Below are 14,867 nucleotides of genomic sequence, written 5' to 3' on the forward strand. Positions count from 1 at the left end.
AGCGGGAGTAATTATGCGTAGGTATCTTTCTAGGAGGGAAAGGATGCCTTGAAAATGGATATTGTAACAATATTTTTCATAGTGTAGCCATTTCTTTTTATAGAGTCTTATACTTTTTTTTAATAAAGTGGAAGCTATTAATTCTGTTTATTCAGCCAAGGATTTTAAATGGTGCATTACAAAGCTACAAATGTGCTCATATTTCTTCCTTCCCAATTTCTACCTCATTTCTGTTTCAGAAAATTCATCAGATACATCAAAGAAAACTTACATGATACAGTGGCTGTCAAGACCGGACCCAGATTATCCTATCCAGAAAATATCTTCAAGTAAAAGACCCATTTATAACTCTGCCTTTGCCCTTAAATGCATGCCACATCAAATGTGGATTTTGCCTTCTGCTCTATTTTTCTTTCTATATGGAAAATTTCCTTGAAGCTGCCTACTTTTACCTTGGGCTGAATCTTTTTTTTCTCCTGGCACTGGGCCTTGGCATACAGTGTCTTTCTTCTCTGGAGGTTGAGTAGCACTGGTAGTGGAGGTGGTGAAGGTGTTGGGTGTGTGATGTAGGACCTCCACAACGTGTTGCAAGTCCTCTGCGAAGTGAGCAATCAGTTTGCTTGGTGATGGTGAAAAAAGGTTCTTAGCTGGTTCATGATTTCAGTTTGATGGTGAAATTGAGAACTTATTGTGAATGTGATCACATCACAATAATGACACTTTGTAGTGCTAAAGTTCTCCTTTTATCTAAGTATCCTGTATCTTATCACAGGTTAGCTTCAGTTTTCTGGCAGGGTAGTGAAACACAATGAAAGTGCTCATTTCCTTTAGTCTCATTGCTTCTACTATCATGCTTCACCAGTCTCATTGCATTTACTATCATTGCTTCTACTATCTCATTTAGTCTCATTGCTTCTACTATCATGCTTCACTATTTTAAAAAATCCTGGCTTTAAAATCTGCATTTGTTGCCATGAAAACCTTATTACCAGTAGATGAAGCTCTCTCAAATACTGTTACTGGGCGATGCTTTGAATGAAGCTCCGTCACTTGTGTGTTTTTTCTTTCCAAAAACTGCAAGTGTTTCTTCACACAATTTTGCCAGAATGTTTTTTTAACGTTCTTTTTAAAAAGACAACTGAAAAACAATACAACAAAAAACATAAGTGCTCTATGCTCTGGGTTGTGGTGTGTAGTGTTTTAATATGGTTGAGATCGTATGGCATTGTTGTACCGCGCAATGTCAAAAGTGACTCAACAGTGAACTCTTTATACATCATTACATCCATCAGTCTTTTTTCACCATTTGCATGTTTGACTTGACTGGTTGTATGTGTTATGTGTGTGTGTGTGACCTATCAGTGTGTGTCAACTGGCAAACATAACAGTGTGAACAACTACAAAATTACCTCAATTTTTATTGTTTTGTTTCATTTTGCGTAGGGAAGGGGAAGTAAGAAACTATATTTAGAAAAATGCCTTAAATTTTAATTGCGTTGGCATTAACTACCAGTTCCAGCTTTAAATATATACCCTGGTACTATGAATTAATCTTCATGTACAGCATTTTTACTTGAATGATGAAACACTGAAGAATGTTTGCATTATTTATTTATTTTGGATTTATATCCCGCCCTGTCCCCGAAGGGCTCTAGGAACAACATTACCAAAAGGTTATTGCCAAATTACAAAAAAGGTCCAATGTCAAATTTTGTCAGTCTTAACTGGCATTACCACTTCAAGAGCTATAACTAATGGTTCATGAAACCCTATTACAATATCAAAAAACGTATTGTTGTATATCAGTTTCTAAAATGGCAGTCCCCAAATACCAAAATGAATTGGTTGCTACCTTCCTCAACAAAATCATATACTTCAGGAAGATAGCTGTATTGGTCTTTCTAATGTAGCACATCAAAATTGTCATTATCATGTGATCACATATTTAAATTTTGCTGTTACTATGATTATTTCCTGCAACATGTGAGTAAATTTACATGCAATGTCAAAAGACAAAGACATGTTATCTGGCACTGAATACTGTTATGTAAAATAATTGGTGTTTAACTGTTATAAATTTATTCATGACTGTTACTTACCTTTACCTAGACAACTATTAAATGATGTTCAAGAGATGGGTGGCTATAGAGAATGGTGCAATAAGGTACCTGGGCATTGTGCACTAGGTCTATATGCACTTTGGTTTATCAGGGATATTTTATTAGTGTTTTGTATGTATTTAACATAATATATTAAAGATGTGCCAATTCAGTTTGCTTTTCAATATTTTTTATGAGGCCAGTTGAAATGTGTACCAAAGTGACTGTGCAAATGACTATTTTTTTCTTACTGCTGAGTTGGAGACATACAGTCTGTTGTGCTTACTGAAAAAAAATAAAACGGGATGAAAGTTCAGCAGCTGTGGCAGTTTTGCTTCAGGAAGGTGACGTGCATTTTATCCTGACAAGTGTGAGTTGCACGGTTTAGGAGAATCACCAAAGTGTCTTGCAGCATGTTAAAGACTTTGTCAGATGCAAGTGGGCTTTTTCCCATGAAAGCTTCTGCCATAATAAGTCTGTCAGTCTTTGCATCCAGATGTGCAGATGCTTTTTTTGGTGAATAATCACAGGACACGTCTTTGGAATTAAAATGGGCCACAGCCCTCTTTATTAAAACATCCTTAAGGCACAAGCTGGGCCATCAAGAGGAACACATCCGATCAGCAGCCGGTCAGCACCCCTGGCTGACCCTGGCAATAACCCCAATCCCTATCGGGGAGGACTGAGAGGTATAGGGTCACCAGGGCACCCGTCCTTTGTGCCCCCTAACTGCTGGGGTGTCAGGCTCAAATTCCAGAAGCCTGCGCCATGAGCCTACCCCACCCCAAGCCTCTTAAGGAGGCCCCCAATCGCGAGTACATCCATCGCGCAAGCTCGGCCTCCCCACAAGGATGTGCTCCTCTGCCCAAATCGCCAGGGCTGTGACAAATAAAGCAGCCCCCCCCCAACCCTTTAAAATTAGGGAGGGCGGGTGGGTCAGTTTTGCTCCAGGCGTTAAAAGAGGTCGGCACAACCGCATGCTGCCTAATATATAGGGAGCGTGCTCCACCCTTTCCGACTCGTGTGCATCACACGATCAGAGCCGGTTGTGGCTCAGCCGCCCAGCCGGCCCAGAGCACACATGCTCCCTGCTCCAGAGCTCACCATGTGCCCTGCCCCCTGTTGCAATTACATCCTAGTTGAATCTAGTGCCATTATTTATGGTACCCCCAAGAGTCACTATGTTGTTGCAAGAGACTAACATGGCTACCTCTCTGGAACTGTCTCTATAAAACAGGGGTCTTCAAACTATGGCCCTCCAGATGTTCATGGACTACAATTCCCACCAGCCCCTGCCAGCATGACCAAGATCCCTGCTATAAAACATCAAGGAAATTTATTTTTATGTATCATTTCCACATAGGACATAGTTGTATGGTAGTAATTCATTTTCCTCTTGGGAATCTTAGAGTAAAACCTACATTTTGGGGAGTTCTGCCAGGAAGTAAGGCATTTTTCTAAAGACGCCTCAATTGATTTCTATACTGAATAGTCAAAAATTATCCTAGCATAATGATGAGTTTTAAAAATACATATAAAATATATGTCATAACTCTCTTATGCTATCACATTTTAATAAACATAAGGAAGAAATTTTAGCTTTAGTAAATTTTACAGATTGTTGTCTTCTACTGAGTTTGATCTAACAGGACTTTGATCTTATAATAGACTAGTTAACACACATTCCAGATAACCAAATAAGCACCTTTCTATTTCCCCTGCTCCAATGCATAAAGGAACTAATATAAGGAAACTTTTTTACAGGCTGATAAATCAGTTCAGAATTTTCAAAAAGATTAGCTAAACTGATATGTTTGCCAATTAAACACACACCTGTTTTGTTTAAGGAGAGGATGTGTGAAGCTATCATGTATCCTTTGTAAAATCCTTTGAATGCTTCTGAAATTGAGTAGGCTGTGTTATGTGTTGCAATGTGTCTCCGAGGCTGACACTTATGTTGCTTTGTCTGTAATGCTGTTCTAATAGTCCTGCAGTGTTACTCTTGCATCCTTCCCTAGAAGCTTTGCAAATGTGTGGGAAACAAAGTTTTGGATCCAGCAATCCATCAGTGGAAGGTGCTGCAAGTCACTTTCTCCTCATCTTTGCAGCTACTTTAACCCAGGAGTAACTTCTACACCTCCCCTACTTGCTGCTATAGGCCCACAGCAAGCATAAATATTACATAAGTGTACAGCTACTCTCATTCAGTGGCATAGCAAGGCATAATTATTGGGTCCTGAGGCTCATTTTCTGAGTAAAATAACCAAGTATATCACTAAGACAAACACAAGTTGCAGCCTTAATGCACTGTGAATTGAGCAATCTTTCAAGAGTAAGCATGCATGGTCATTTTAGTATTTCAAGGCTGCCAGCACATGGATTAATTTCCTTTCTGAGAATCTGAAACTTTGGTCGATTCCCCACGGGGAAATTCTGTCTAGATCAAACCAAGTTTGTAAAGAAACCACACCTTTTCATCGAGGTTTCAACCTCCCCACAGCAGCATGTATTCAGCGAAGACATGTAGGCCTATCTTGGATCCCAGAAATATAGCAATCCCCACTACCACGCAATCTCCTTTGCAGGTCTCTCCTGATTGGCTGACATGCCGTGTTGGGGTGGGACGTTTTTGGGATGGGAAATTTTTCCCTGCGACTTGCTAACCTGAGGTTCGCTCATTTGCAAGGATGAACGTTTAAGCGTTTAGGCGTGAAGCGGGTTTTTGCTCATTTGGAAAGGTGAACGGTTAATCGTTTAAGCGGTTTTTCGTTATGCTAACTTCTCTCGCTGAGACCAACAGCGAAATCGAAAGCCAGAAGAGGCTCTGCGCGCATCACTCAGCGCCAAGAGCTGATTGGTTGCTAGACTTGCGTCTTGCTCCATGGCAGGTATTTCAAGCACAGATTGGACCCCCGTTTCTCCCCACGAAACTAGATTGAAAGCATGCTAAGAGAAAAAGTCATACTTGCAAGCAGGTTCTGCCGGGACGTGGGATAAGGGGGAGAAAGTGCCAGAAACAGGATAAATCCCTTTTCGTCGCTCAAGCAGTGGGGAGTTCTTGCTCAAACCTGAATATTTCGTATGAGTATCACGCAATTAATTGACCTTGGGGAATCGACCATTAACTAACCAATAGCTGTATACAGAGCAATATATCCCAATGAGCAGTGTATCTCCCAATGAGGCATGCAGCCAGGTGAGCCAATCTTTTATGCTAGCTTCTATCACTTTTGTAGCCCTTGCCTCGTAGCCCTTGCTTCCAGACAGTTAACGTCAGTATGTGTACACATGTGCTGTTTTAATGACCTTCCCCAAAATTACATTTTGAGAGCATGATTATGCACGTCCATATTATAAGTATACAAATGAACACAAGAACAACAACATACGCCCACCTTCTGGGGAAGAAATGCATTCTATGGGACTGCAGTATTAGTTTGCAAATGGGAAATGAATTATCTGGAAAATGAATATTTACCTTCATTTGCACTTATACCTGGAGTATGCAGCATACAAAAATATCCTCAGATGATTCATATCTCACCTAAATAAAAATGTCCACCCTACTTTTACACCTTCTTTTGCTTTACATGAATTTTGGATGTACAATTTGTTTCTTCATAGTGTCTGCCAGTGGTAAGCTTAGTTTCTTCCCAGATCTTTAATTTGAAAATTTCTGAAGCTAGCTAGTTTAAGATATGAAAATCCTCTCCTCTTGGAGGCATTTTCTTGACCACCCATGCCCAAGGGAGAGAAGCTATAGGCTTCCAATCAGTTCTATTTCACCAGCCATGGCAGTGGTAACATTTAGGAACACTCTTCAGAGATTGCTTTGATGTGAACCAATATATTTTTACTCAGAAAAAAATGGTTACTCAGAAAAGAACAGTGGTTTTTTTCCTTTCCCTTTTTTGCTGCTCCATTTTTTCCCCATCCTTTCTAGTGTCTTTTGGTGCCGTGGCAGATAAGAATTTTTTTTTTAATGTTGGTTATCAGTCAATGACAACTTTCCTCCAAACTGCTATGTTCAGTATCTCCCGTGGTTCAAAGAACAAGGCACAGTTAAAACTCACATCCACTGCCTAAAACTTTCTGAATAGGCAAGGTGCAACTGCTCTTCTGGTCTTGAGGCACTTGCAGGGAGGGGTGGGGGGAGGGTTTCCATGTAATTAAACCAGACTGGAAGATGTTGAGAAGCAAGCTCTTTTGCTAACCAGACCTAGAGTACGTTTGCCACAAATTTTTGGTATTCATATGATCTATAAACAAGCATCCTCTTATTTCCAATACGCTGGACTCATCACCACTTCGAAGAGCTTTCTTGCTAGTGAGGTTGAATGTCTTTCCCTCCAAGGTCTTGTTGGGAAGATTTGCAGGGATCCCCTCAAATGAGCGACTCTGTCTATGTGGAGCTAATACCGCGGACTCAGTTTCCCACATCATTTTGGAATGCTCTTCATTTAAGCATTTTTGAAAACCCCTTCTTTGTTTATTGAACTCCAAAGGGAAGAACCATCTGAGCAATTCCAGGCTGACTCAACTTCTGCTAAGTGACCAAGACTCACAGTTCACCATGTCAGTAGCATTTTCTTAGCAAAGAGAATCAACTAGACCTTGTATAGGCTGGATTTTAGATGTTTTTATTTTATTATGTGCTTTTAATCTAATTTTGTTTATGTAAAATTGAATGAATGGCATTAAAGCAGGGGTAGGGAACCTGCAGCTCTCCAGATGTTCAGGAACTACAATTCCCATCAGCCTCTGTCAGCATGGCCAATTGGCCATGCTGGTAGGGGCTGATGGGAATTGTAGTTCCTGAACATCTGGAGAGCCGCAGGTTCCCTACCCCTGCATTAAAGGTACTGAAACTGATGGGTGGGGGAAGACTTTTCAGCTTCTGAGGCACAGTTCAGTGAATCTGTATTGATTACATAGAAGTCCATCTGCTCAGTATTCATGCTGCCTTTTGATGTTAGAGCCTTGAATACCAATTTCCTTGATCTGCAACAGACCAAGCTACAGAGGCAAAAACATCAGGCCTGATCTCTGCTGGCAGTGAGAAAGGAGCAACCCAAGAACAACATCAGTCCAAGTTAGATGAATAAAGACCTGCTCCTCCATTTGCAGTCTTAGTCTGGGGGGTGTATGTTTGCCTATGTATTTCAGCAGACACAGTTTCAACATCATTTAAACCTATCACACATATGATTCCTGATTCTAATGTTGTTCAGTCCACAGACATCTAACTGACATTAAACTGGTCCGGAGACCAAATTCTCCAACTGCTGCTCCCTGCTCGACCACCACTGTAATCTCCTAGGGATTGATCCCAATACCATTCAGAAAATGCTGTTTTGTTCCAAGCGTTCGTCACTAGATTTCTGAAGCTAACATTATCAGTCTTGGTATCATCTGATCGAGTTATACAGGATCAGTTATCTCCTCTTGCTTATACTACTTACTTCAAGAAACAGAACGACTGTTGCCACAGAGGCTGGGATCAGTATTCAATTACAGAAATGGTTTTCAGTGTACATTTGTAAGCTTTCGGCATCACCAGTCATGCTACATTTCATTGCCTGTTCAGCCATACTGACTCACAGTCACATGGGCTGTGGTCTCTCACTTGCTACCTGTGACACTCATTTGTCATTATGAACCAACAATACTTCCCTAGGTCCAAAAACAAGTACACACTATTCTATCTACATCTGTTGCACAGCATCAGATACCTGCTAAACCTGTCAAGAAAACCCAAATGTCCAAATAGTCACCATTTATCCAACTGCCTGCACTAGACTTAACACCTACTAGGAACCTGCTAGGCACCTCAGCTTCTTCTTCTCATTTGAAGGAGGAAGATGACAAAATGTGGACACTTACAAGCCAGACAAAGCTTTGGACACTTCTCCTAGCCCATCAACGACTGACACCAAGATTGTCTCATGGAACATTTGCAGATGTATGCACTGTAGTTTATCCTTACTTCTTTGGGGTTGGAGACAGAAGAAGCAGTCCCCAGAACTTCAGGATCCTATAATTGGTCTCAGAGATGCCAATATACAGATACTGTTGACACTCCCTGCATTGTTCAGGTAGCAAAGGACTCCTGGGAGAAATCTCTCTTTTTTCATTCTTCCCGCATTATACAAACTGGACAGCCTATGCAAAGAATGGGGTAACTTTCCTTTGTTCATCCTCCTTCAAATTCTATTGTGGTGGATTCCTCTCTGGGCAAGGGGAGACAGACACCCTATCCTACAGATAAAGGGCATAGAAAATTGGATGGCATGGGTAGAGAATTCTACTTGCCAGCTGTGGTATGTTTTACAGCATTACTGTTAAGATGCCTTCGGTAAGATATCTCTGAATGCTAAGAAAGTATTCACCAGAGTGCAACAGGAATTGCTTTCACATCTTTGCTTGAGTGCAGGAATAGAATCCATCTACATGTTCAGTGGCTTACATACTAGAATATGTTGTTCACCTTTGGGTACTCACCTCTCAAGGATCATTTAATGGTTTTCTCTTCCTCATGACCTATAGGAGCTATTTCATATTTGTTCAAGACATGGTAGAATAATTTTTAAGAGCCTTCACTTTCCAATAACTATTTATGCTATCATGGTACTTACAACTGGACATTCCAATTCCAGGCTACTGGTGACCTGAGTGCAGATGTAAAATTTCCAGAAATTTTGACGCCACAGTAAAACAAGCAAAGGGTTTTTTTCGGGATAATGCCCAAGAACTTTGTTTTACTGATCGTTCCAATTGAAATATATGTAACACTTTCCTATTGAAGAAATATGCTTCTTTTACTTCTTTAACGGTAGTAACTTTATTTAGTCAGCAAATAAAATTGTACTATTTGGAATCTTCTTGAATTTGGACAGAACAGAACACCCATCTGGGCCCACATTTTCCTTCCATCTTCATGAAGCCTAGATGACACAGCCAGAGTTGGCATATCCTTTGACAGGGCAATACTCAAAGTTCTCTTTTCTTAAGGGCATCTGTATATTCCTGTTAGGTCAGCTTTCTGGTCTTTTTCCATCTGTGTGATGTACAGGGACCATGAAGAAAGAAAACAGGTTGCTTACCTATTATTGATGTTCTTTGAGTGGTAATCTGTGCATTCGCATGACCCACCTTCCTTCTCAAGAATAAATTATTTTATCTTCTTGTGGCATTACTTTTTATTGGAAAGAACTAAACAAGAAGACACAGTTTTTCCTCCTTGGGCATGCACAGGTCAAACATCCTCTGAAAGAAAGAATTTTCATGCCAAAAATTTAGCTCTAGCTGTTTCTGAATCAAAGCTCTTCCATCCCACTTTTGTGTTTTTTATTTTTACTTTATATGACTTTTAAATGTACATTTTCTACAATAATTTGTGATAGTCTCAAACTTACTTGAGAGTGGGCTTTTTACACATACTCAATTTACTTGCATCTAACTTCTTTTTTCTTCGGTGGTGGGGAAGTTCAGTTTTGCACATGTTTTCCTCCCTCTGATGGTCGATTTGATATCACTCAGCTTTAAATGAAGAGTTTCTCCCTGCAGTTTAAATCAGCAGCTTTTTGCTTGATGAAAATTGGTGTTATATCAAATTGACCATTAGAGAGAGCAAAACACATGCAGAACTGAAGAAAAAAATCCTGAAGAAACAGGTGTGAGGAAACTGAGAATGTGTAAAAACCTAGTGTTTGGGCAGCCAGCAGGCAGGAAGAAAGCAAAGGAGAAGGATCCCCCTCTGTTCCAGGGCAACAGTGAAGAGCAGGATAGGCCTCAGGAGCTGTTGGCTGGCTCTCACCACCAAGTGACAAAGGAACCATGCAATGCCTTTCACCCATGCAAGTTCCTGGTGCTTGCTATCTCACGTTTCTCCCCTGACAAGGGGGCAGTGTGGATGGCTGGTGCCATTGGCTGACAGGCAGGTTGGCCGGTGCTGGATCCCTGCCACGTGCCACACCAATGCTCTTATGGTTTTGTTAAGTAAAAGCTGCAGCCTGTTCTTTTCTCCAGTCATAGTTATCTGCTCTTTTTTTTGTTCTCCTTGGCCCTTGCTTCTTCCCCTGCTCCTAAAACCACAAACTGCTATAATGATTTCATTTCATTGCATTATTTCACTTCCTTAGCTACATAAGTATTTAATTCCAATTTACTCATTCGGATTATGGCCAGTATCATATCAAGTCAGTTTCTATGGATTTGAACTTCAATGCACTGAAGACAATAGAAAACACAACTGACTTTATCTGTATTGAATAAAGCTTCACTCAGGGAGGGTTTCCTTTGATGAATTCAAATAAGAGTTTGAACTTTTTTTTTTTGAAGTGTAGACACATGACTCTACAATACTTCACCTCCCACAGATTGAAATTCACAGGTTTAAAAATTGCTTTTACACTTAATAATTTCCTGTTATTGGGAGTAATATTAACTGTACTTTTTAGGGAGTGATATTAACTTTGTTTTTAGAGGACAAAACATGCAGCAATAAAGAATATGCATAGGTTTTTTAACAAAAGAAATCAGGCATAAAAATGATATGATGATGGGCTAATTTAAGATCCTTCATACTTGCAACCCTAAAGTTCACAACATCCTGATAATAGGAGCACACACAGTGCATCAACTCAAAGGTATGTCTAAACAAACAAATTAGGTTTGGGTAATATAACAAATATTTTTGTTAGAATTATGGTCATGGTAGATTTTTGCATACAGCATTTTTTCTGTTTCAGAAATTAAGCACTTATTCTACAATAGATTAAAATTAACCTCCATTGCACGTCCTGGTTAAAGCGAATGGGGTCAGTATCTGGTTGCTTTAGAATTCCTCAGCATTAATGATCAGGAGTCCATTTTCAACTGGATGAATTTGAGGTGACCATTCAGGCCAACATTTTGAAGTTACAGCTTCCATGTGAAAAGATGCTGGAAATACTTCCATACATTGTCAGGTCCCACATTGCTATAATCTATAACAGTCACTATATAAACCATGTGAGCTCTCTGAAGTTTCCACAGTCATGGTCACTTTTGATAGAAGTGTGCCATATTTGAATGGAAATTCTCCATGGAATCAGGACAATTCATGTAATGAATGGTTCTCACATGTTTTAAGGATCACTTGAAGTCCAGTTGCCATCTACACTGAAACCATGAGATATCAGTTTGAGGCTATGAAGGCCTTGAATCCATTTGGGAATACAGTTGAGTGTTTTAGTCTTTACCATGTCTATCTCATGAAAATTTGGTCATTATATAACATTTAAATTGGAGATTTTGATTAGTAAGAATTTGAGAGCGCTTCAGTTTAGATATATTAAGTATGTTGTAAGAGCTTCTAAACTAGTGGTTCTCAACCTGGGGGTCGGGACCCCTTTGGGGGTCAAATGATCCTTTCACAGGGGTTGCCTAAAACTCTCTGCATCAGTGTTCTCCATCTGTAAAATGGATAAATGTTAGGGTTGGGGGTCACCACAACAGGAGGAACTGTATTAAAGGGTCGCAGCAATTGGAAGGTTGAGAACCACTGTTCTAAACCAAGGTGTGGTTAATTCTGTCACTTGTTTACAGCATACCCATTATTCTGTTGTTTTTTCTTCCAGAACAACGTTGCCAAGGAGACAAGTCGATGTTTTGTCGCATGGAAGTTCTCTCCCGATACTGTGCAATACCCAGTTACAATAAACTGTGTTGCAAGTCTTGTAATGCATATAGTAACACCACAGGAAATTATAATACAACAGAAACTAATCATAGTAAGATGAATGATATCGAAGAGAGCTTTCCTCCCACAAGTATGACACATGTTGAAGTTCACAAACCACACCCTTCTTCAGGTCCTTCAGTTGTTTCCAAGATAAACATCACCAGTTCCAATGCTACTGAAGATCAGCCAGACGTTAATGCAGTGGACGTTCCATATAAAATCCATGGACTGGAAAACGAAGTACCACAGCACAACATCATCCTGAGGAAGAGGCCACCTTATGAAAGGACAAAGAACCAGAGAATTCAGGAACTGATTGCTGAGAAAAGGAAAAGAGAGCTGCTCAGGAAATTACACTAAAATAAAAATATAACACACACACACATATTTCTCTCTTATAGAGATGTTACCAGCACCTCAGTAATGCCCATGTCAACAAAAAGACTAGCTAATAATAGTGGTGTTATGGCAGACATTCCACATGCTATAGCCTACAACAAATGGAAATTTAAGGTTATTTAATTCAGGTTAATATAAATGTTATAATATGGCTAGGGTCAGAGGTTGCCACAAAAACTAGTGCAATATCTCCATTTGCTTCACTGCACCCACAAGAATGATCCTCTCTAACTGTGGTCTGCAGGGTTCTCGATTTTTATGAGCTCTTATGCACCTTCAGTGTGTGCTAGAATCCAAAGGAATGTTACTGAGATACAGTCAGAAGTACTAATAGTTTGATCCAAAATCTTCAACGATGTTTGGAAGCATCTGCTGCAACCTATAAAACCTCACCTTTTGGAAAGTTTTTTTTCATCCTTATTTTAAAATGTCTAGTTAAATTCTGTGGATCATAAGGGCTTGAGCAGACGATCAGATCCTCCTGGTGTTTTTAAAAGGCCAGTGGTGCTTGTTAGGACCCCAGTTCAGACTGAGATTGCAGGGGTGGGGGCACCAGATGATTTCACCAGTTGAAATTGCCACCACCTTAAGCCATTACTAGCCCTGAAGACAGCACCCAGTATTTGCCTGTCATTTTATCTTCCCAGGGCTAATAGCCATGCAGAGGATGGGGGTTTGATCGGCAAAACTGGGTGGGTGTGGAAGCATTAAATCCCTTCTTTCACACCACCATTGGCCTTTAAAAAACAGAAAGCTCTGATCAGCATTTTGTCTGCTTATTTCCTTACTTTAGAGTTAATGTGCTTGGATCTAGTATGCCAATCAGGTCTCCCTTTTCCATTGTATTAAGTGGTGCTAATCCCATACTCAGGGGACAAACAAAGAATATTGCTGCAAGATAAAAAAATATATAATTTAGACTCAACACGTTCCTCATGTAAATCACTTCAGAAGTAGGTAAGTGGTTATGTTAGCCTTTAATATTATCATCTCTTGCAGAAGGAAGCCCTGGAGGTTGCTCCAGGGAAAGGTGTCACTCACCATATCTGCTTTTTCCCCCTCACACTTAAGGACCAACACAGCCTTAACATTCCTTAATGAATTTATCAGGTGCTATCAACTTCAAATAAACTAGCCACATGCTAAAATTTAGTACTTCCCTCTGAAATAGCACTTCCTAGTTATTCCATAGTACCTGCCTATTCTCATAAGATAAGGCATTCTAACAAAGCACTTGGTGTAATCATGAATATTCAGAGTCTTAGGCTCAAACCTATATTGGCCAAATCATTCCCAAATGTCATTTGAATTTGTTTTAAGATACAAGTATTCTGTAGTCTTAAATGCTTGCCGTGCATTTACCAACTGTTAACATTTTAGATCGTTTCCCCAAATCATTTAAAACACATTCTAATTATTTTAAATGACTGGATTTCCCTTTTTCAGTTGGTGCTTTTGTGAAGAAAATGCTTCTTTAGTACATTTCTACAGTGCATTGTTATTTCATTGTGGTGATGGACAACTTCTATTATCAACAGTTCATTAGAACAGCTCTACTGTAGCAGAAGCAAACACCTGTCATTGTGTATACATCTATAAAGATATATGAATACACTGCACTGGATCTGCTTAGATCTTAGCAGGGTAGATGTCAGCTTCATCACAGTTTGTTGCTGTTTATTTTGTTCAAAGGCAAATGCTTTTCTCACAATTAATTTCGCTGGGTCTTCCTAGTAAACGCAGTTGTGATTCCAACTTTTTGATCAGCCCTTTATGCCTCCAGACTTTCAAACATCTGCATAACGTTTTAGACCACCCATATTAGTCAACAAAACTAAAACTTGAGCCAACTATATGAAAACAGTTATGAATTAAAATGATTCTTAGGAATGCCTACAATTTTAACTAGATGCATAAGGAGCACAGTCACAGATTTTGGATAATGGCATGGTTAATGGTTCAGGGGTCTCATGGACTGTAAAGATAGTTTACTGCTTTTGTTTACTTTTCCTTAAATCGGTGCTGCCTTTTCTCATCAGAAATGAAAGCTCTGCTGTAACGGTAAGGTTGTTGAGACTGATCTTGCCCTCAGGAGGTGTAGAGGATGCAGGCTTTCACCAAGAACGGGCCAAAAGGCTTCCGTGGTGGTTCACTGAAGCAATTCAGTTTGTGGCACATAATGCTACTTTTCCCTTTAGGGTTCAACAGCTGACTTCCTGGCCTACCAACTGATAATATTATTTCCTTCCAATTCAGCTAGTCTTCAGATAGACATCTGCTATAGAGGATGGTATGCTGTAGTAATTGTGGTATACGGCATAGGGTTGGCATCACATTTCAGCAGTATATTCCTGCTTACACTTTGGTATTTTTGCTTTCCCTTTTAACACATATTGACACTAAACTGTTTCATGTGTAACAGCTACTGCTGCTGAATGTGGATGCACATGTTCCAATATGCATTTCAGAAGATGCACATGTCCATATGGATGGTGCTGAGCTGTGTATCACAATAGCTATGGCTCATTCCGCACATGCAGAATAATGCACTTTCAAACTGCTTTCAGTGCTCTTTGAAGCTGGGCGGAATAGCAAAATCCACTTGCAAACAGTTGTAAAAGTGGTTTGAAAATGCATTATTTTGC

At 39.8% G+C, this 14,867-nt stretch overlaps 1 protein-coding gene across 1 annotated transcript in view; it reads left to right on the forward strand.

Moving 5' to 3' along the window:
• The window catches only part of ADAMTS2 (ADAM metallopeptidase with thrombospondin type 1 motif 2), a 322,378-nt gene extending 308,401 nt beyond the window's left edge, over nucleotides 1–13,977 (forward strand). Inside the window, exons 21-22 of the mRNA XM_048490772.1 lie at nucleotides 240–329; nucleotides 11,720–13,977. Coding sequence (XP_048346729.1) covers nucleotides 240–329; nucleotides 11,720–12,183 — 554 coding nt within the window. The 3' untranslated portion in view covers nucleotides 12,184–13,977. The remainder of the gene's footprint in view (nucleotides 1–239; nucleotides 330–11,719) is intronic.
• Nucleotides 13,978–14,867: the final 890 nt, after the last annotated feature.

Source organism: Sphaerodactylus townsendi, linkage group LG03 (assembly GCF_021028975.2).
Source record: "Sphaerodactylus townsendi isolate TG3544 linkage group LG03, MPM_Stown_v2.3, whole genome shotgun sequence".
Lineage (NCBI taxonomy): Eukaryota > Metazoa > Chordata > Lepidosauria > Squamata > Sphaerodactylidae > Sphaerodactylus > Sphaerodactylus townsendi.